The sequence below is a fragment of the Lepidothrix coronata genome, unplaced genomic scaffold (genome assembly GCF_001604755.1).
Source record: "Lepidothrix coronata isolate B3197 unplaced genomic scaffold, Lepidothrix_coronata-1.0 Scaffold51, whole genome shotgun sequence".
Taxonomy (NCBI): Eukaryota; Metazoa; Chordata; class Aves; order Passeriformes; family Pipridae; genus Lepidothrix; species Lepidothrix coronata.
In genome coordinates this window covers 3,100,767-3,124,671 of record NW_016690231.1, presented here as the reverse complement: position 1 = coordinate 3,124,671, position 23,905 = coordinate 3,100,767, and the positions used below count along the sequence as shown (strand labels likewise).

The 23,905-nt window shown below is 40.3% G+C and overlaps 1 protein-coding gene across 1 annotated transcript in view; it reads left to right on the top strand.

Moving 5' to 3' along the window:
• The window catches only part of ADGRD1 (adhesion G protein-coupled receptor D1), a 142,190-nt gene extending 138,827 nt beyond the window's left edge, over positions 1–3,363 (top strand). Inside the window, exons 24-25 of the mRNA XM_017815622.1 lie at positions 196–288; positions 971–3,363. Coding sequence (XP_017671111.1) covers positions 196–288; positions 971–1,066 — 189 coding nt within the window. The 3' untranslated portion in view covers positions 1,067–3,363. The remainder of the gene's footprint in view (positions 1–195; positions 289–970) is intronic.
• Positions 3,364–23,905: the final 20,542 nt, after the last annotated feature.

The window sequence follows — 23,905 nt, the reverse complement described above, 5'->3', positions numbered from 1 at the left end:
AATTTTTATATATAATTTTTATATATAATTTATATAAATCTTTATATAAATTTAAAGATTGTGTCTTGTTTATTAGCACAGTGACGTTGATGTGGAGGAAGGATAACGGGGAAATGATTGTAGGCTCCCCCTGCGATAATGAACATAACTTTTTCAAAGGAAATCTTCTACCTGGTTTCACTTTTCCCCCCACAGGTCAGAGCTGCCTTTAAGCACAAAACCAAGGTCTGGTCCCTCACCAGTAGTTCCACTCGCAACATCAATGTGAAACCCTTCAATTCAGACATTGTGAGTATTCCTCCTTTCCCCCCCCCTTTTAATTTAAAAGTGTTCCACATTAAATTCTCTTGGAAAGAACAGGACATGAGAAGGCAAATGGGTATTTTTAGTCCTAACCTAGTGCATGGTGTAGACAGGTGGAATCAGCAAGCATGAAGTTGCAGCTGCAATACCTGTTTTGAAAGCAAAGGACAAAATTCTGCTTTCTGGTAAACTATCAAATAAAAGGAAACAGGGGTTTATGAACCCTGGAGTATAATTTATGAACTCTGGAGTCCAATCAGATCATTCCCACCAATTGTAATGGACTTTTGCATTCCAGCAGTGTATTGCTCTGATGATGATGATGATGGCTTTTTGATAGGGCATCCTTACATTTAAACCTGAGGGATGAACTCTTGAGGCAACACGTAAATATGCTTTTATCCTTTTCCTTAAATTGCCTAGAGGCAAAAGACATTTGTTTTTATGAAGAGCCAGACACCTGAAGTGATAGATATTATTAAGTTATCGTTGCCAATCACCTTAGATCCTGGCAATAACTGCTTAAAAATCCTTTATGGCATATGCTCCCAAGCCCCTGTGACAACACTGTAATGCAAAGAGATGCTTTCAAAGCTGTTATTTCATCCGGGCAAGAGTGGTCTGGAGAAATAAATAAATCTATTTTCTATACTATTTTGTTTTCCAGATGACTGGGAACAGGCCAGGCACAACCCCCACCAAGCTGAACACCTGGGATAAAAGCACCAACTCAGCCAACCGTGTTGATTTATCAGCAGTGTGACAGTGACAGCAGCTCCTCGGAGAAAATCAAGCCATACATTCAGGACCTCTGACACCGTGTCCACCAGCTTTTTCTCACTGTTTGTAACAGTAGAAAACTGCTTTTTTTTTTTTTTTTTATAATCACTGCCTAATAAATTGGGAATTGCCGTGTTGTTTCGTCGAGTAAATAGCCCTCATCTGCTTGCCTTCAGAACTGTAGCACATTCTACCACTTGGCTCTGAGCAATACCTGCAAAAATAACCAGCACAAATACACACTGGATAGTTTTGTCAGCAATGATGAAAACACTAGGTATGCAAAAAGGGCTTATTGCTCTCTGAATCATTCCAGCTCCCAGGACCGAGGAAAGGCAACGTACCTCTGGAAAGATGGATTTTTATGCCCTGAAATGAAATGCTTCCCACTGGGGTGTTGTAATGGGGCTATTCCGGGCTCGCTGTGCTCTCTCTGTTTACATTTATTACCTTACAGAATCCGGTTATTGAAGTGAAGTTTATTCAAAATAGTATGGTGATTAATTTAAATGCTACAGGGAAGCCAGGACTTGAGGGAGAAGCAGGTTCCAGCTACTCCACTCCCAGTGTGGGCATGGATTAGCAGAGCTAACACACACATATTAGCTGTATGCACATAAAGAGCACACGTAACATGTTAATCTCCTGTATGTGGTCCATTAGTATTTTAGATCTTCCTGTTGACACCTTTTCTATCAGAGGCAGAAATGGCTAAGGCTGTCCTCTAGCAGCCCAGAGCCTCTGTATTGCTGATTTGTGTCTGCTGACATGTCTCAATACAAATTATTCCACTGCTTTGCCTGGAGCCTTGGGATGCAATCAACAGCTGTCCATCAAGTGCATTTCTTAAACTCTCTGCAGCTTTTAGAAATCAAAACCTGGCATTGTGACTTATCTTTCTGCTTTTACTGGTCCTTTCAAGACACTGAATTCCTACCACGAAGACGAAACACAATGATACACTGTGAAGACAGCCAGCCTACAAATAAGTCTATGTGTTGTTACCTACAGACAGCTTTTAAATAAGTCTCTGCAGTCTCTTCTGTGGTTTTAAACTCTGCTCAGCACTTAATAGCTGCTGTTTTAGTACTGCTGTGAAGCACCTCCAAGGAGAAAAAATACACTCTACTGTTTGTTTAGAGCAGTGTTTTGTAGGTTCTCGGAGTGGTGTTTGGAGCACAAGAGAGTTCGATCTCGCTGTGCCAACCACGCACCTTCCCAGCTGGAGGAAAGCAGAGTTTAAGTCCTGGGGCTGGTCAGAGTCCCTGAGTATGTGCCTTGCTCTAGGACTTAGCAGCCAGGGTCTCCAGAACAATTTCCAAAGATGAGATCCCCTCCCCTTGTCTCCTTATCCCCAGCTCTTCCCTGTTTGCTCTCCCCGTAACAGACTGGGTATACTGGTTTGTAGGAATCACCAAGGTAATTACCTTTCCTAATACACTGAGCTATCAAAGTACTACAACAAGCAGAAAATATGCAAATCTTCAGCCTCATGTTTTGCTAAGAGGTTTTGTGATTTTTTTTTTTTTACCTTAATTAAATGTTTGTATCTTCAGCAGCTCAGACCGTTTCTGGTCCCAGTGAATCCAGCCAGATATCTGTTATTGATTTCCAAGAGAACAGGTATTACATCCTAATGTGCAGAGTGGAAATTTTCTGCTGGATAGTAAATTTATCAAAAATAAAAAAAAAATTAAATTGATCTTTAGGGAACAGGAAACATCCATCAGCTGGGACTGAATGTAGTGAAGTGTTTAATCCAAAAGACGTGGAATTGAAAGTTTAGAAAAACTTAATGCATTTCATTTCTGTTTGATCCCAAATTAAGTTTTGTTCATGTTTCCTTCCTACACTAAGAAAAATGATCTCTTTTAGTTTGGACCAACCTTTTCTCCCCTTTCCCCTTCCTGGCCAAGAATTTTTGGTGTGGTCCCCAAACTGAAACTCCAGACCCCACCCAAGTTAGTTTGAGACTACAAATTAAAACATTCTAAAGAAATTATCTTATTTGCACCATATCTATGCTGGATTTCTGCAGCTGGAACAGAGCAGAATGTGGCATAGTGCATATCACACATATACATGCATGAAATATATAGGCTTTAATCTCGTGTTTCCTGATGCTAAATAACTCCAATTGTTGAGAACTAACTCCAAATGGAGGGTCAGTAAAAGCTAAATATGTAAATGGCTGTGTCTTTATTTTGGCTTTTGTGTATGGCTTTTTCCTGCCTTTTCTGCATTGCTATGCAAATATATGGGCTTTTTGTGGCCTGAAAATATTTTTTTTTGCCCCAAAAGACACAGTGGAGGGAGCCCTTGGAATGTATGGAGGAGATTGTAACAGAACACTACTGTGACAACAGAGTTCAGAGTTTGTGTTGTGTGCAGACAACATATTTAAGCATAGTTTTTATACTGGAGCATATGAGCTTTTTTACTGTGGGTCTGATTTTTTGGTTTGTTTTTGATTTCTTTACACTGTGACCAGAGATATAAATTGAAACCTTCCTTGATCATTTCTCTTCTGATCGTTGTATCATAGCACAAACAGTTCTGTGAGTGAACCAGACAACATATAAAAGATTTTTTTTAAAAAAAAATCTTAATTTTAAGAGTATTCCCCTCTAGACAATTTTCATTGCCTGCATTCCCTCCTGTGCTGATGTTTATTGGTCACCTCTGTCACTGCCCAAGGTCCATTTGAAAAAACCCATGATATACCAATGACAGGACAAAATGACAGTGGCATAAAGGGCTGAACCAGTTTTCCATCCAGGTATTGCCCTATTTTAAAATTGTTCTCCAAAAATAAGACGAGCATAGAAATGTATTTGGCTTTATCCTTTTGAATGTGACAGAGATGTATTGTGTGTTGTTATCCTGTATCTCCTGAGATCCACTGGGGATAACCTGCACCCCTGATTTAACTGTTGAACGTGGCTCATGAAAGAGTTTATCTTGTTGGTTGTGCCCCAGGAGCAGGAGCACTGTATTTATAATACTGCACTGGGGATGGGGTTTCTTCTGTTTTTGATGAACCAGTAAAAAAACCCACATGTTGCCATCTAAGTCCAGTCTTTTTGTCTGATTCAATGTGTTTTTGTTGGTACTGAATGCAGCAAATGTACTGAATAAGAAGTGTTCAAATGAATCTCTAAACAGTCTCTTCCTGTCCTCAATCTTTTGAAGCTTGAAAATCTTGCAGTTTTATTTATGGCCTTGTATATAGCAGCTATTGCAATATTTTTTTTTCAGGACAGCATCATTTTGTCAACAGTATCAAAGCTTAATTGAATGAGATGTGAGTTTTAAAAATAAGTAATGTAGCGAGACTGACTTTGCCAGTAAGCAGCAAAATAATTTAGTTTTTTTGTTTTTTTCCCCTCAAATAAATAAGAAATCTTAATTTCCTAAAAGAACTTTGTTAAGATTATTCTGAAGCTTTGGCTCTAGGACTGGTTTCACTCTGTAGCAGGGCAAAAGGTCACAATGAAAGGAATTATAAAAGTGGGGATTTCTTTAACCGATGCATCTTGTATTAAAACTTTACTGCTCTACACTTTTACCTGAAAAGGACAGTGTAAATCCAGAGATGTTACATCTCAATGAACAGCTCCATCAGAGGGATGCAATCCTGCAGCTCAGGTTTTCAAGGTTAAAGCTGGTTCTGTGATGATTAATAGGCTGCCAGCTGCCTCCTCTGGGTTGCATAGGTGTGTAGATGTGGTGGGGTGTGTGATGAAAAATAACCAGAGCAATTATATCCTGAAAAATTAAAGACTGGAATTTGGATGAGGAAGGTTTTCCATCCTCTTTCCATACCTATTCAAATAAACCTTTTTCCCTTTGTATGCCTTCAAATCAAATAGCAAGGCATGCATAAAAGAAAGCTTTCTTGCTATGCTGTGAAACACAGAGGTTATTAACATTTATCATCCATGACAGAATAATAAATTAGATCATTTTGGCACTGGTTTACATCATGTTTGCCTTTAAAAATACTTTCATTATATCTATGTTATGCTTGGATGGCTCCATGTAATATGTCACGGATAGTTATTGCTATAATTGCCCTTGTTCACACAATTTTCCTTCTCAATAATCCCATATGTTCTTGGAATTTGGAGGCCATATTTCATCTTGTCAAGGATGATTACAGTCCCACTGACATCAGCATCTTCACCAGGTGCTGACACACGACAGAAAAATGGAGTCATAAGGGACTTCTAAGCACTGTTCAGTGCATCTTTACCAAACACCTTCCTTGATCAATGGCTGATTTGCTCAAAGTAGTTCCCAGCAGAGCAGTTTTAGGCTGTCCAATTTACCTACAGCAAAGGCAACTGGAATTTTCTCTCTCTCTGTTATTTTCTGTGGTTCTTGTCCAAAAGCAGGCTTGATTGGGCATTGCACGTGTTCCTTTAAACATTCTTGGTGCTAAGCATTTTCTTACATCTACTTAGAAACAGAGAATAAAGCATTAAAAAGTTCAAGAAAGAAAAATTGCATCTGAATTAGCAGCTCTGCCACTGCAAAAGCCTAAAGTTTTAGTTCATGCCCATAATATTCTGAAAGAAAATGCACAATAAAACAAAACCAAGTTTTTACCTTCCAAAAGCGTCTCAAGTCAGGCAAAGATCAAATGCTTCTTGGAAAACCTGTGTCTTACCCAGTAGGATTTGGACAACCTAAAATTATGTTGCTTGTAGAATGTTTTCTCCTGGCATTTTTGTTTCAGGTTCTGCACAGGTCAACTAAATGTGACTCTTTTTTGAAGTGGCACCTTCTCATTTAGCCAGACGTGTATCCCTAATTTTCGTAATTTTCCACCTCTAAAAAAAAAAAAAAAAAAAAAAAAAGAGGGAGGAATATGTGGGCATGTGTTCACAGAGGAAAAAGGGCAAAGCTCAGTCCTCATACCGACCTGTGGCCTTTCCTGCTCTCTGCTGATGACTATGTGGGAGGCTTCAGGTTCTGAAGCTTAGCAACTGTGAATATTTGCATGGATGACTTTCTGCAGCAGCAGCAAAGAGCATAATTATAAAAAAAAGTATCTGTGTCCTGTGTTTTACAAGTGGTAAGCTGAATATTGGGCATTTAAATTGTATATTATACATTAAAATCTCTGATGTGTAATCAACAGTGCAAGTTTACATATCAACCCCATGATGGAAGGATATTTTTCAGTCCTATGTTTTCATATCCCTGAAAGGCTGCTAAATATTGCCTGCTAATAGTAGCAAACTAACACATAGCATGCAAAAGGTGTCCCAGAATTAGTTCTTAAAACCAGGCTTTCCATTAGTTAGTCAGGTTATAAATGATTTCTCATACTTTCAGACTAAGGGGATATCAAAACGAGGGGCTGATTATCACCTGCCAGAAGGAATTAGTTCAATGTTGGGAACTCTCTAAGCAGCCTGCTGGAGCCTTTACTGCTCATCAGGTGTTAGGAACAGCATTCAATCAGAGCCTGAGAAAGAAAACTTAATTAAAAGATGTCAAAACTTCTGTGTAGGACAAATGGCACACAGAGAGCATCACCATGCAGCCCACGCACACCGTGTGGAGGAGAAAACAGTTTGAGTAAAATGTTGATAACAGCAGCAGCTAATAATTGACTGAACCCTGCTGGTGTGAGAAGATCTCACATCCTGAGGGAGTTGATCTGTGCCCTGGAAATACCGACAGCCAGACCTTGGAATATTCATCTCTTGAATATGGTGGTGCTACAAACACACACAAACCTCTACTGAACAGAATACAAGTCTGAACAGATACACTCAGCAGCTTCAGTGGCTCTTTGCAGCAAAGTCTGCAACAAATGCTTCACCATTTCTTTACTGCACTTGCACTCCTCATCCACGACTGTGTTTTTATTCATTTACGTTTTTATTCACTTTTATTCGCTTACGGCACAAATTATGTTTCCTTTATTGCCCTTTTTTTCTTTCACAGCTCATATTGCCTTCAGGAGTGCCCTTCTCCCAGCCAAAACCAGAGACTGCCTCCTGGGAGGTGGAATTTGCATCACTTACACCTCGCAGGGGAGAGGGAGAGCGCAGCATTTTGTTCTACAGCTCGGCTGCAGATGTATTACATGACTTATGTCTCCTCTCTACACAGTGTAGTTGCTGCTTCTCTCCATAATACTGCCAAGGAACTTCCTCTCCCCTCAAACCCATTAAGGAAAATGAATAATCACAGAAAAAGTCATGTCAGTGCATTTGTCACAGACAAAAACCACCCCAGTGCAGCAGTGTGGGCTTTTCTTTTTTGTTCAGCAGGGGAGCAGAAATCACCCAGAATGTCAGAAATCTGGATTTTCACATTCTGTTCTACAGTGTAGTTGGAAAAAAAATGTGTGAAAGCCACATTCTGGTTGCCTGAAGATCCTCCAGTGTGTAAGGCATTTCTGTCAAAATCAGTTATTATTTTATACTTGCTGAATAGTGTGCCTCAGACACCCAACACAGGACACAAAATAAAATAACTCATGCTGTGCTCTGCCATTTTAAGAGATTATTTGGATCAGAGGAGCTGCTTAGGAGGATTTCAGTGGACAGGGAAGGGTAATAGCTGTGCCATGACTTCAAAACAGTCACTTCTGTGAATAATTCCTCTTTGAATCCATGGCCATCGAAATCAAACTTCTGAAATCAAACTTATTTTCCAGTCTATCAACAGAGTAGACCCACGAAAGGAGGAGGCACCACAAACCCACACTGAGGAGTCTGAAGCCCAGCACTTGCTGCCTTGTGCAATCCCACCTCTGCTCTGGGGCTTGGGTGACAGCAGCACTCAGAGGTCTCACAGAAGTCCCCACAGAAGTGCTGGCACACCAAGAGGGACCGCCAAAGGCAACTGTGAGAAAGCCTGAGGCAAGGAAAAGCCCTTCAGCCCTGTTTCCTGCAGACACAGCAGCTTTGCATTCAGGCTGAAGCAACGCTCCCCACCTTGAGTGGGCTCCCCAGCCCTGACATCATTCCTCCCTCTCCCACATCCCACTCCGCTGTTCTCTTCCTTCAACCACCTAAATCCTCCTGCAGAGCTCGTGTGTGCCTGCAAACTCCCTGAAATACCAGCCCTGTGACTCTTACATTCACCACAACTCATAATGACAAACATTTTGGAGAGCAACTTTTAATAATACCTTCCCATTAAGGAAATGTTTGGTCCTATGAACATCTAACTGTTCTTTGTGAGAGAAAAATGCAGTCCCTTCTGGCTGTGCATCAGTACAATAATTTAACAAGAAAAGAAATATCAGATAATCTTCTTCCTCCATATCAAAGCTTTTCATTTAATAGAGCTATTTTTTTTCCAGATAACAGCCTCAGTAATGGCACTAAGAGAAAGGCACATCAGGAAGCTCAAAACAGCTAAGCTCTACTTTCTTTCTGTGCACTACAATTTGTGAAACATTGCACTTTCCCAATGAGAAAATAAGAACTTATAAATGCAATTTAAGGGGGAAAACCTCTCCAAAATGAGACAAAAAAAAACCCCAACAAAACAAACAAATAAACAAACAAAAATCAGCTCCAGAAACTGCCATGCAAAATGAGCAGTCCAAAGACAGGCTGCAGCCTTATTTGCTTGAGCCAAGAGTCACAGGCAGCAACCCACTTTGTCTATGAAAATGGTGTACACACTGCATATACACATCTTCAAACTCCCTCCAGCTGCCAGCACAGTGGGATCCTGGCCAAAAATATCTGATTTCAGTCAAGAAACATCTGTGCAAAAAGGACAGCACACATAGGATCTGCTGATGGGTCAGAGTGCACAATAACCCCCATTTTCAGAGGAACAGAGATACCTGCCTGGGAGGGACAGGGGTGATGGGGAGTGCCAAGAGGAGCAATATTTACTTTTCTGCTAAACAAGAAATTCCCCCAAAACCACAGTAGAATTGGTCACTTACTGTCATGGCCAAAATCCCTCACACTCCTTCAAGATATTCCTGCCAGAGAACAATAAAAATCTCATACACGATAACAGTGATACTAAAGCATAACAACACATCATCTGTACAACCAGGACCTCACAACACATCATCTGTAAAACCAGTATGTCTCTGCTTCTGACTGAATCAGACACAAGCACCAGGACTGTGCCAGCTCTGTAACTGTTTTTCTCTGCAGAGCACCAGGGATGGCCCCTTGTTTTAACTGCATACATGGATAGCACCTCTTCTTTTAGCAATTTGAAACCTAAAGTTATAGTCTGACTCTTAGTTGCAAACATTTTTTAATACTTTTTGCATTTTCAGTTTGAATAGTACTTTTAGTTCATGACACTTAAAAATAAACACATTTAAAACTCACGAATTCCAGTTATCTCGTCTATCTGGCAATTAACATTCTTCTTAAAGTGCATCACTACCACTAGGTGCCTCCCACAAGCCTTTAAGAACAATGTTTTGTCACTTGTGCAGTCATCCCCCAATCTCTTCTGTTTTACTTATCTGGCATTATCTATTCAAGTGAAACTAGAGCAGATGTCCCAAAATACAGGCAATTGCCTCCTGTGTGGTCTACAGGTACTGCTGCTTTTTCAGTATTAATTTTTGGGACTGGCATAGGGAAGATGTTATGTTACTTTTACCTTCTGCTTTTTCTTCCCTACAGATGGTGGGTTTTATAGAATGAAATTAATTGCAAGTCAAACTGTATTTGTCTGGGATGTGTGAGGCAGCTGGTCTCTGTTTGTGGTAATCAAATAAGTTCACAGCTCTTGTTTCCTTCTTCATTCTTTCAAGCTGCTTACTTCCCTTCCCATAAATACCTCTCTAGCTCATTTAACTCTTCAGCCTTGGTCTTGCCAGCACTTTCATCAGATACTGTAAATGTCCCTTTCTGCACTGCCTACATTTTCCATTTTCCCTCTAACATCGGCACCTGGCGTTGCTCTGCCTGGCTGGGGAGGATAAGGTTCTGTGATAAACAGAAATCTGTGGCTATCTGTAGAGCCCAGGTGGTAAGTGGTTTATTTGTAAACACTCACTTACAGAAATCCGTCTCTGGCCAAGGGCTTTCTGAAAACATCCTCTCCATGAGCCCAGACACTCTGTGAAGGAGATCCTGAAGTGCTGTGAATTGGCATCAATTAAGTTACGGAGCTGGTGCCACCTGAGGACCCGTCTCTGGCTGACTCTGAGGCAGCTAAAACCCAACTGCAGCCCTGCTGAGGGCTCTGATTTGGGTCCTTACCTCCCCTCTGCTTTTTTGGCTCGTGTTCTGGGCCTCTTGCTTCCTTCTGGGCTGGTGTGGTGTTTGGACTGGCAGCTGCTGCCGAGCACCACCTCTCGCTGCCTGATTTACTTTTATAGTTTGAACTTGGCAGGTGAGGGATGTTGGGGCTCTGAAGACACCAGTTTCTGTGGGAGGTGTTTTCCCTACACAGACAGATCAAGGGCACAAACGTAGAAGTAGCTGGTTTGAATTTACTAGAACTGCTTCTCTAAGCAATAGTGTAAAAATTACTGTTTGCCCCACAAGTTTCTGAAGCCCTGCTCAGGCAGGAGCACAGTCACTGGGCCCAGTTCTGTGCTATCACAGCACCATGCAAAGGGTGAATTGGCAGCAGGCAATGAATAGATTCCCATAATGAAGGTTATTTCACCCTTTGCCACTCAAAACCCAGCAGTGTACTGTGGGAATGTGGCTTTGCCCAGGCCCTGTTTTATGCCCTTGACTCGAGGCAGGCTCTGCTTGAACGTTTCTTGTCACTGATCTCCAGCTTAATTTCTCTGCTATCTCATAGCCTGCAATGGTGCAGGGAAAAAGGATTTATCTGAAGAAGAAAACCATTGACCCTGAGATTCACCACATCTGGATAAACCCTGCCTCAGATAAGCACAGCTGTAATTTGCTGCATTTTCATCCAACTCACAGCCTATGCCCAGACAGGTGTTGCCCCCCAAGCTTGCCTTGTTCCAACAGTAGGTCAGCAGTCTCCATGGAAACCCAAGCTGGAAGCAGCACTTAAAATTGATTTTCTTGTTAATAATTCCATTGGCATTCAAGAGAAATAAAGAGGCCCTTACTGAGGGTTATGTCAGGGCTCTCTCAGAAAAGCAGCTTTTAATCAGCAACTTGCCCCAGGCCAGTACCTCCTACCACTGGTTGGACTCATTGCCTGCAGCTGATACCAGAGATCCCGACTTCCCTGGTCTCCTGTTAGTCCTCCTTAGGCCTCAGTCAATAAGGAATTAAGTTTCACTGTTCTAGGAGGCAAGCACCACAATAATAAGCATGACAGGAAGGCCTTGATGGATCTACTGGATGACAAATGCAGTAAACCCCAACACACCTCAGTCAAAAATTCATTCACTTCTCTTTAGCAGTTGGAGTCATATCAGGAGATTTAGTGACAGAACAGTAAACTGTGCCCTAATCTGTGAAAAGTATCCTCTGAGCAGTTTTTTGTGCAGTATTTACTGTGCTTATTTGCTATTCACTGTTGTTATTATATATACAAATAATACTCTTGATGACAGCAGTGTTTAGGGGCCAGCAGGAAACAAGGTTGAATAAACACAGAGTAATAGCTGGTCCCCTGGCTGGTCAGTAGGATGGATGTGAAAAGGCAGTACATAAACTTGGTGAACAATGAGCAGTAAAACCTTTCTTTTGTGCTACATCTCTCCCTGACTTTACTTGCTGGTCCTTGTGCTGGCAGTATGACTAGTAAGAGTGGTTTCTGGAGGTGGCTCTATAACCTATTTTTATTAATCACCCTTTTTCTTGGCACCTGTTGCACAGAGCCAGCTCTCTGTGTGGTCCCTTTCAGAACTGCTAATATCAGTCCTGAAGGAACATTTGAGCCTCTTCTTTTGGAAATTTTTCTTAAGCAGAGCCTAAGTCAGGAATCCTTCCCAAGGACCTGATTCCCTCACCATACAGTAACATTCCCAGTTGTACTCAGCACCAGTGAAAGATGACCAAAATTTTTGGTGCTAACATCAGTAAGTTTTGAATCAGACCTTGACTCACATTAATATCACTGAAAAAAATCCATCTCTAATTTTCAATAAAGAAGGGAAAGACAACACTGGAAAACAAGATGACATAGCATCCAGAAATGAAGAGGATAAAAGGCTCTTGTTTCTGCTTTTTCTATAGGGTATGAATAGTTACCAAATCTATTTTGAAACATCAATATTTTCAGAACAACAGGAAAAAAAAACTAATAAAGAAAAATATCCTCACAGTTTACCAGTCATTATATTATTCAGTGTTCCTGGAAAAAGACAGTCCTGGTTTATGATCCAAATTACAGATAAGAGCTGGCAGCAAAGCAAATAGAATAAGAAATGTTATTTTATATAAGGAAAGTGGGAGAAAGAGCACATGTTTGTTATCTTGCTCAGAGCAGCCCAGTTCTCTGTCAGAAAAGGTAACATTTACAATCAGCCTTATGAGGAAAAGTAGATAAAAGGGAAAAACAACAAATGAAAGGTGACTGAGGGGAAAAGGAATATTTTTCTCTCCCTTCTGTCTGGAAGGCCAAACTGAGGGAAGGTGCTGGTGTGCACTTGGCACATGTTTCATTTTCTGTAACCACAGGTTTGCTCAGGGAGCTGAGGAGGCTGAGCCCTTCTCTCCCTCCCAGCAAAAAGAGCATCCTTTGAGCACCGTGATGCTGAAAAGATACCACTCAACTCCACCATCCCAGCTGGAGTAACAGCCACCTCTGTTTTCTAATTTTTGTTTCAATCTAAATAAAGTTAAGATGCCAACACACCACAAAACGAAGGTCTGTCCATTCCAGAAGAAGAAATATTCTGTTCCCACTGCAATGAGATTCTCACCCCCCTGTCTGGTAACACGTGTGCCTGCAAAGCCAAGCAAAGGGCAAGGTTAGGTACAGGCATGAGCACCCTGCTTGAGGCTGGAATGTGATAGTATCCTTTGGATAAACTGAAAATTTGCCTGTAACTTTCGCTGGAAGCTTTGATTGCATCAAAAAGCTTCTGTAGCGCTTGGTCTGGACTAGGATAATCTTCCTAAGTCGCTCTACTCAAGCCAAAAGGTGCCTGTCACTCATTTCCAAGTGGGCCAAGTCACAGACCAAACTGTTTACACACTCCAATTATAAAAATACAGCAAAGAGGCAAAAGTTTCCTTTTGTTCTCCTCCAGCTAAATAAATTCTACGAGATAAATGGACTGTAATAACTTAAATGTTTAGCATTATTACGCTGGTTCCCTTTTTTTACTATGACATTTATTCCTGATAAACTTGCAACATTTTTTTCCAATTTTCTAATTACTGCCAGCTCTAACAAGATAGAAGTTTCCCTTCTTAGAATTTACACCCTTAGGATATTTGTTGCTGTTGGAACCCTTAGAAGAAGAATCAGAGACTTATATCCAGCTGAACATAAATGAGTTATTCACATTGCTGTCAGAATCTGTCTAAGGACTGATTTGTGACTACCATTTCTCTGCTTCTCATTCAGGCAGAGATCATTAGAAACGATTTAATCGAGGAAGAGTAATGAACTCTTGAGAGAAGTTGTCCAGAAAAATGAGAAAATCACTTGACTTCTGTTGAAAGATGCTGGATTTTTTGAGTTAGAACTTACATTTTTTATTGAGTTAATATAACCTTAGTTGTCTATTTCAGCTGAACTCCTGTCTCCCAGCTATAAGTCAAATTGTAAGTCAGAAGCAAGTCTGCTACTCTTTAGAGATCTCTGTATGCACACAGATATGTATCAATATGTACCTTTAAACTTGTAGATTCGAAAATCTGAGCTATTTGGGCTCAAATATCAGACTTTTTTTATCTTCAAACTAGCTACAAACTGAAAATCCAGACCAGTCCTGCTGTCAAATGTCAGGATGCCAACAAAAGGACTTGGACATTTGTGACTTTTTCAAAGAAATCAGCCTTAGGAAGATCAACAACCAAAAAGAACAATCTTAACCCCCACAACTCAGTAGAACAGCCTGGTCTTTCTACAGAAATGTGATTTCTGAAAGGAATTGTAAGAAGAGGGAGAAAAATACTTGGGGAAATCAAACCCAGATAATGTATCTTCAGGTTATTTCTATTCCGTGCACAAAAAGAATTCCGTTCTCTGTCTCAATACTGTGTTTTCACATCTCCTGGTGTGAATATTGTTCTGGTTCTGTGCCACACTGATCCATTGTCTCTCTAATGAATGCATTAGGGACATTAGCAGAAGACCTGAGGTGAAAAAACCAATGTTTTGTTGCCAGGTATATGGCTCTGAAGTGCAACCTCCTCCTCACACTGCGTTTCATCATGAAGAAAATTATGTTTCAGGGAAAATACCTTAACTTAAAGCAACCAAAACACACAAGTTACACAGCAGTCCAGTGTCAGAGTAGCAGTGGAGATTCTTCAACTCATTCAACAGGTCCCTGCTTTTCATCTCCATACTAAACAAAAGGGGGAAAAGAATTAAAGACTATGTTACACTCAAATATACTGAGGTGGAACCTAAAGCTAAAAAAGCCCTCTAAATTCTACAAAACCCTTTAGAATAAAAGCACAAATATAAAAGGTGTTTGATCATTCTTTTATACACTAATTGCACCCTATTCAATAAACACCGTGGGCACTTATGTGATTTTGTCTTAAACTGAATTCAAGCCTAACCTGTGTAGGCATTTTATAATGTGCTGCTGAGCACTTAAGCTGTATCTTTAAGCACCCAGGTTCAATTTTTTTCGTGCCATTGCACTAAGCACCACAAGGTCTAAAGGATTTGAACAGCTAAATCCTGCTTTCATAAGTGACTGGGCAGCTGGAAGCCCGAGTAGTAAAAGGCACTGAGCAGTTCTTAAAGTCTAAATCACATAGGCACAGGCATTAAAACATCCTTAACTCCTCAGATGCAAATGGAGACCTAGCAAAACGTTCAAAGAGCAACTATAGTCCAGTTACTTTCAGAAAATGCTTTTGAAGATACAGTTATGTGGTTTTGGCCCCATGTCCCTGATGATGAAACTTAAATTCCTAAATCAGCTCAAAGCCTTGAAAAATGTTTCCTTTTTTTTTTTCTTTGAAACACAATTTATGATAATATTTGGAGGGGATGCTCTAACATAAGAGTTGTTACTTGTTTAAACTTTTAATGTATTGTGTCTCTATGCAGTTGCAGGCAGCTATAGCTGAGTAGCAGCAAACTTCCCTTTATCAGAGATTTCAGTGCAATATTTCTTTTGAATGACCTTGTATTTGAATTTCAGTCTCTAAAACAATAATAGTCAAAATGTTTTCAGTATTCTCTTCGCATCCTTGCAAAAGGAAAAGAAATCTCACTCAAGTCAAAATGTTTTTTATTGTCCATTGATCTGTATAACCAAACCCTACAGCAACTAATTTCCCAGATTAAACTAATAAATTAAGATTGCCTCACTAGAATCCTGACTATTGCAAAAACAGGCACTAAAGGGAAGAGATTTACTGAGGTAAAAGAAATCTCCATTTTAGCTGCATGTTCATAGCTCCCTGGATCAGGATGGGCTGGCAGTTATCAGAGTCCAAGATAAAGATATATAATGTTTAGAAATGGCACCTAAGCTATCATTCCAGAAAACAAGCCCAAGAGGGTGTTATTAATCTTGGGTTGTTAGACCAACTAAATTGCTGTCAGTAAATCAGTAATTATTTATGTGGCTTCTTTAAAGCGAGTAACTAAAGGACTAAAATTATTTATCACAGTTGCTCTGCAAATTCAATAATTACTTTTGCTATAATGTGGTATATGAGGGTACACTTGCTTGGGGAGCTCCTGCTGTCAGAGTGCACTAGGGTTTATTGTATTCTGTGTTCAGCCCAATATTTGGAGTGAAAGTGTCAGCTACCAACCTGTTAATATGAACTCATATATATATATATATACACCCTGTTAATATGAGCTCAGTTGCTCTTTGCATGAATTGGGCAGAACAGATGTGTATACACAGCTGTGGGTATTCAGTGCATTGCATTCCTTTTGTACATTGGGTTCATTTTGCATTTGCAGCAGAGCTGCTGAGCTCATGCACTGTCCCACCAAGGAACTCGTGTACAACAAAACCTGATTTACAGCTTTCCCTGTAGCAGTCACCAGCACCTACTTTTGTGGTTGCTACCTACATCTTGCAGGTTGGAGCCAGCTCCTAGTCAGATGGACGGGTTTTCCATCTCTGTTTGCTTCCCACCAGCAGCAGCCAGAACAAAACTGAAGAATCTGTTAATTTGACAAATTTGCCATGTGTAGGATCAAATCCGTAGCTCTTGGACAGTGTGAAGAATGAATCGTCCATACTATTCACAGGTTCCCAAGCCAGAGATCTCCGTGCAAGTCAGAGAATTAAAAATAATGTGAAATTCAGCAAGGTTCAATATATCTATTTTTAATGTTATGGCATTTAAAGCAAATCCTACACTTATTAATTTGAACACATATAAGAAATATGGAAAACTCCGGACTGGCAAAGGCTGGAGGTGATAAAAAATAGAATGTTTTTTGGCAGAGGAATTAAATAGACTGTAGCAAGAACCTGTAACTAGAATATGCAATAATTCTGACAGCCAAGATGACCTTTTTTTTGCAATCACAATACTGTAGCTATTTAATGAAAAGGAAAATCATATCAGAACTGCCATTGCTGGAGGAGTTCTAAACAGCTGTACTGTTACTGCTGACCCACCTGGATGTCCTCAGGGACTGGGCAGGGAGAGGAGCATCACTCTACCACAGGTCTGTGTAACACAAGATTGACCTGATCCTATTTTTGCAATTTTGTTAAAAAAAGTAACATTTTTCTAATTACAAAAGAAGAGCCTGGAGACTGCATAGACTTAAAGTAGATCAAGATCCATAATGACACCAATGGAATGTCCAGAACAATATCTAAATTACCAGTAAGAAAGGCTTTACAAGAATAGTGAGCTCCTAAGAATAAATGGCTGTACAAAGTATAACATAATAGAGGCTTTAAAGATATGGACAAGCCTTCTTATTCTGAGCTCTGAAACTGTGGAACAATCCCTCTAAACCCTCTAGAAGCTTCGCGTTAAAAGGACTCCCTCTTGTCCTTCTTTTCAAAGATGCAGTTTACTGCAGTGAAAAGAGGCCAGGAGCTCCTGAGGAGAGTCTGCCAGGATCTGGAATTGCTGCAGGAACTAACTCCTGCATTTGCTTGGATTTTGCTACTCATTGCAAAGAAAGTATTAGAAGGCATTAGTTATGCTCTGCAATCATAAAAGTTGTTTTCCAGCCAGGATTTAGGAAACCAGCAGTATCTTGCAGAAGCCAAGCTGGCACAGTCCTGGGGAAGTCTTCCTAAGGGCCATCTACATGGAAAGGGGAGGGAGGGAGAATATCATCTGGATCTGATTAAAGATTTTAGATGCAGCAATGAATGAATAATAACCACAACAGAACACAGGAGGTGAACAATTCTGCTCTGTGCAAAATCCTCCGTGTGGTTGTTAAACATTTAAACACTATGTACTTTTCATTTACATTTAAATTAAACTGGAGTCATTCAGTTCTGAGGCAAACACCCATGAAAGTTGTGGAAAGAGTTTGCAGCACTTCCAAGTGCAAGGTAATCATAGTATTGTCTTGCAGAAGTGCTGCATGTTCCTGGAAATGGCAACCGACTGTGATTTCTTTAGTGCTCTTATTGGGATGCCCTTGCCTCTACTATTTCATTTTGCTCAGTGTGAGCATAACCAGATGCTGGGTTTGCAGAACAGAAAAATGATGCTTTAGATGTGTGAAAGCGAAGGGTTGGAAACATGATAAAACCAATTCCCCCAGGAACTGATGAGAGATAGTTCTTCAGAGATCAGATCTTCAGAGAAACTGAAGAAAAGATAAATGTTACATGTAAAACTGTTGTCATTGAGGCAGCATACAAGCCTCAGGTGCTGGAGTACACCTCAGTCAAAACTGACTTGAATTTGCAATTCATTACAAACTGGGAACTCCAAAGGGGTTAAAAATGGGATAAAAAAATAGCTTGCTTGTGTTCAAGGCAGCAAGGTCCATTTTCATAGAAGATAAAGCTCCCAAATGGTTCCACATTGAGAACAATGTGAGAAATAATACAGAATCACACAGGAAGGCTTGCAAACACAACCAAAGACTGAGAAATGTTTGGTGCTAAAGGGGAGTAAAGAAGGAATTGAACCCCTGGATTTATTTTTGCCCGACTCCTGCTGTGAAGAACAACACTTCCAAGAGAGGTTACCTCAATTAACTACTGGCATGATTCCTGGCCATCCACAAGGGTCATGGCCCTTTGGAAATGTCCTGCTTAAATGTTAATTTTGATGCTTACACGTGCATTCACTCCATGGTTTCACTGGCTCAAAGAAACAGGAAAGCTTCCAGAGTAAGTGGATAACATGGATTTTTACCTGTAATTCCGAGTGGGAGCTGAAACCCGAGGGCTGAGTGGCCTGGAGGGACATGTTGCTCTCTGAGCCTGAACAAACCTCTTGTCTTTCAGCCACCAGGAAGAAAGAGAAGTTATTTTGTGGACACATTTAGCACCCAGTCCACATTCCACACGTGTTCACCCTCAGGACTGTAGCTAAATTCAGGGTCACAGCTAAACTCAGATAGCAGAGCAAGAGGAAAGAGGAAAATGTATATAATTACCTGCTATTTTAATGAGCATTTCTGGTTGTAGATCTCATTAAAATTATTATAAATGCTGGGGAATATGCACAGAAGAAAACAGAAGGATCAACTGCAAACAATGCCATATCCTACCTGCTGCTGAGAGCAAAGAGCTGCTCTGATCACTGGGTTTGCTTTTACCTTCTAACTCAAGGTCTTAAGATGCACTGAAGCATCTCACATTGGCTCTGGCTATGCAGTTAACTAATTTAACTGACCTTTTATTTTTATTTCTTTGCTGCAAGATCAGCCCCTTTTGTTCCTCTGTGCCACCTGCGAGTACAAATGTTATCATGTCCTAATTTAAATTATTATAACAAATCCATTCCAGGTATAAATTCTGGCAAGATTTCAGACCTTTGCAGAAGGCCAGAACAACACTTATGGTCAAGTTAATTCCCACTTGAACCTGGTGAAGTTTTGAATTGGATTTAACTGAGGAACAGAGTCTGCTACAGCCTCTGTTCAGAGCAGATTGCACAGAATTCTGTGCTGCTGCTGCTGCTTCAGTGAATTCTTCTCTCCTGCTTGTGCACCTGCCCACAGGTGAACAGGCATTCTGGAAGAGAAATCCAGAGGTTTTATGGAAATTTTTATTCAAGTCACATAAGGCAGAAAGATCCAAGCAAGACATAATATCTGATGGTAGATGTGCTGGATTAGGTAAATTGCATGAACTACTATGATTAGCAAATAAATCCATGCACAATTCAAGGTGTACTTTCAGACAAATAGCCAAGGGCTGTCTATAATCAGCTTCCTGAGTCATTCATAAGTTCCAGTCTGATCTGTTCAGAGCTTTCTATAGAGAACATTATCATGTTATCTAAGCAATATTGTTTAGTTTTCAGTCCTAAAGCTATTTTTCTTCCAAATACAGTTCTCACTGCTACAAGGGTTCCCCTCTGTCTCTCCATCTGCAACTATAGTGTAATAAAATGTATTTTATTTGATCAATATCAAGAAACACACTTTTCTATGTACTGGCAAGTAGGAAGGAATGCTATTCTCAGCTGTGTTGTTCCCAAATGCAAAGCATCAAACCCATTCATTTTGTATCTCTGATTCTATTGTAAGTTAAATCTATGTATTTCTCAGTCTAAAACCAGAACTAATCTATTTGCATGTGGAGGTACCTATGCAACCAAATGCACATTTTAGCTTAAATGGTCAGAAGTCATCACATTTCCAGGCATGTCAGGAAAGACAGCAGAGTTTTTAAACAGAGAAGAAAAGGACATGGATGGAGGAGAGGCAAAGGACCCAAAGAAATGCAGGGGAGGGAGAAGATGCAGGGCTGGATGTTGCATGAAGGAAGGAAAGGCCTCAGTAGAACTGTGGATGTATATTTGGCAACAAACCCAATTCTCTGCAAGCTCATACAGTGAGGAAAGGCAGGATGCTGAACACTCAGCATTGTATAGCAATTTAAGAAGCAAAATTACATTTTTACAAGTTGCCTGACAAGTTAAAAGGACATTTGTTATCTCTAAAATATGAACTTCTTCCAAGACAAATCAGCTGGGGAAAGAGAGCAACCAAAATCGATTTTCTGATGGAAGGAATGACAATGTGATTATGTTTCAGGTCTGGCAATTTTGTTTTCCCACCTTCAATTATCCATAATCCTCCCCTCACCTTCCAAGACAAAGGGAAGCTTTTGATTTTGCGAAGATTCATTTTTATACTTGGTCTCTGGTCTAGAAAGGCACCCGCAGCCCTGTCAGACATCACTGATCTGTGCTTTTGTTTTATTTACAAGAAATTTAATACAAAGGTTGAAGGGAGAGTCTGGGAGACTGATGCCCTCCGTTTAATGACAAATAGGAACAACATCAGGAATCTCAGCAGAGGCTGCTCCTCACTGATTAAACAACATGCTCCAAGCCCAGCTGAGAGAGCTCATTTGTAAGGGTGAGATGTGAATTCAGCTTTCATGTCCAGTTAGGCTTTGGTGTGTCTACCCAGCCTGAAAGCACAGGCTCCAATTAGAGACATCAATCATCTATCCCAATACCATTATTTCACACCACCACCCTCATTTTTGATCAACCACAGAACAGTCCTAACTGGGGGCAAATGGATTGTCCTTCTCACGTTTGGAGTATGACTTCAAAATAATATTTGTTGTAGGCAAGAAGTACTATTGGCAGATAGATCTGATAAATGGTCTGAGGAAATAAAAAAGAAGGTTGAAATGTTAAGGATAAAAGGGCTGAACCTGCTAATTAAAATGGGTTTTGATGGCTATAATCATTATCTATGAAACAAAGGTGTGTAACGAGGTAAGAACAGAGTGAACAGTATCTGTATCTATCAGTACCTGCTAAAGCTGAAGGACTGCTGTAATGGGGGGCTAACACACCTATAGGCAGCTGATCCCAAAGAACTGAATGGCTTTTGGTTTTCAACGTGGTTTTGAACAATTTTAGAGAGAACAGCACTGAAAGTTGAACAAAAAAAATCGTGCGTATTCTGCAGATGTTTTTAAAACCTGTTCTTTAACGTGGAACACAAGTATCTGTGGTGATTAAGGCCACTTCAAATCATATTTTTGAATGATATTTGCAATTCAGAATATTTTCCCTTTTCTTCTCTTTTCTCACTCCAGATTACAATAGAAGATATCTCAAACATGTTATCCAATGAGATAAATAATTTATATTCACAGCTACATAATAAAATTTTACCACTCTAATGTTATTGCCATTAATTTAAAAATTTGCAAGACAAAACACCTTAGTTCAGACTCAATCTGATTTGCACCAGAAGAAACCCTGAAAAACTTACATCACAACAATATGCACATCAATCTGAATAATACATTATTTGGTGAAAATACCTTTTTTCACTTGGAAACTCCGTGCACGACAGGCAAAGCAGTTACTGCACAGCAGTTTCTGTGTGAACACAGAAATACTCACAGTGCCCAGTAAGAGAGCCCCCACTGGAAGATAATGAGCTTGTTACTCTTAATTCTTGCCATCATGGGTTTTTCTGCAGCCCAGCCAGGAGAAACACTTTGTGATAAAGGGCCTGAGTGTGTATTGCTGAAAACCCAAGAAACCTGAAATCACAACTGTGCAGCTTTATCTAAAGAAACAAGCACAGTGTGGTTTTGAAAGCAGTGGGGGGTGTCCCCTCCAGATTTTCTAGTGTGTTCCAAAAGGTTCCTCTGAATTCTTTAATTTTGAGACAAGAGCTAAGACTGGTTGAGAAGGGTCCCCTCCCTTCCCCACTTCTACCCACCTGCAGGTGTCTGCCAGAACATTTTACTCAAGGAAAAAGCTCTCCTGTCCAACGAAGGGTTCAGCATCTCCTCTTTCTTTTTCCACTAAAACCAAAATGCCTCATCTGCCGGGTTCTCGTTGATGTGGTTTTTCAAATAACGCATCCACACGTTAAACACTTTGAAATAATCCAAATGCAGACCCCTTTGGCTGTCTTGTTCTACTTTTTTAATGACTTCAGATATTACTAAGGTTGACTTGACTCTCTCTCCTAAGCTCCTAAAGTATGAAACGAAACTCTAATGAAACTGCAAAAAAACCAGTTGTCAGGCCTCAAAAATAGAAACCTTGCTGGACCTTGGCTGAAAGTCTGGCATCAGTGTGCTACAAGGTGCTATGGGGAATGCCAGATGATGCCCCTCCTGCCCACTCAGTCTTAACCTTCAGGTCTCCTGCACAGCATTGGATCTGTGCTCTTCCCTTAACAGCAGAAGAGCTCATAATCATGTTAGAAAGTGAGGGCTGAGAAAGCCCATTACAAAGCACAAACCACCATTCACTGCTGCAAATCATCTCTTGGTAACTAATGCAAATGAGTCCCTGAAGATGCATTTACTGAACCAGACAGCTGTACAGGAAAAGAAATGGCAGCCTACAGCTTCTGCCTGTAGGTGATGGGAAAAATGAGTGGCTTTTCATAATTACAGCAGTGGAGGTTTGAAAGAGAGGAGAAAAAACTTCTTTGCTAAGGTTTAAAAGCAGGGATTTTAAACTCTCTCCCATCGTGTCACTTGGCAACAAGCCAGGTTAACCAGATAAGATGCAGCTGCTCACCCTCTTACATATCCTAAGTTTCTAAGGGTGGAAAAGTCATGTCTTGCTGGAAATAAACTTGACAACATTAATCTTAATAAAATACATAAGGACTGAGTACTAACGAGTTGCATATGTCATTGTTTTAACAGCAATATAATGGTCATTAATTATTTTCATTTATCTTTTAGAAGTGCTTTACCACTTCTTGGCCTCCGAAGGGTTTCATAATCTCTGATGGTGATTCTGATTTTATGAAGCATTTGAACTAATGCTCAGCTTTTGGGGCATTTCAGCTCACCTGAATTGGGCACAGTCATATTGCACATGGTTAATTTGCACTGAGGCTGATGCTCTGCTGGATTAGACCAAAATCCTTCAGTGCTTGAGATCATCTGACTGCTGCTAAGATGCTGAACAGGATAAAGAGGATGTGGGGAAAGAATGGAAACTGGATGATGCACAAAACTGGCTCTGGATGATGCACAAAACTGGCTCATGCTCCGTATTTCTCAGCTGAGGTTTCACCGGATTTTTTCCTTATGAACTTCCTATAGAAACTCCCACATCCCTGAGCCTGTTCTTTGCAGGAACCTGGCAAGATGAGCAGCTTAATGCATGGCCTCTGACATGCCTGTGTCAAACAGTGTAGAAAGCTTTTAGGCTCAGACAATTTAGAAGAACAAGTAAAACACGTAACCAATACACAATGTCTAAGCTCATTTGGAGAGTAAAACGCAAAAACAATTATTTGATGCAAATATTTAATGTTCTTAACACTTCCTTGCCAGCTTGCAACATTTACTTGCTCTTTTTTTTTTTTTTTCCCCTCTTCAACTCTTTGCTTTGGCAAATGCCAGAAACCAGCTGTGGATCACGATTACATCAAATTATTTTACTGAGTAAACACTGGGTCAATCCATTTTCCAAACATGTCAACAGAAATCTTTCACATTTCTTTTAGAGGGTATGAGACTGGTTCTAAAGCAATTATGACAATGATGCTCCAACTGTATCTCATATTTTTCTTTATATTTTTAGCAACAGTTTGACTGCAAAAGTCTGAAAAATCCCCAAGGCAACTTCAAATACTCCTCTTCTGACCTTATTTT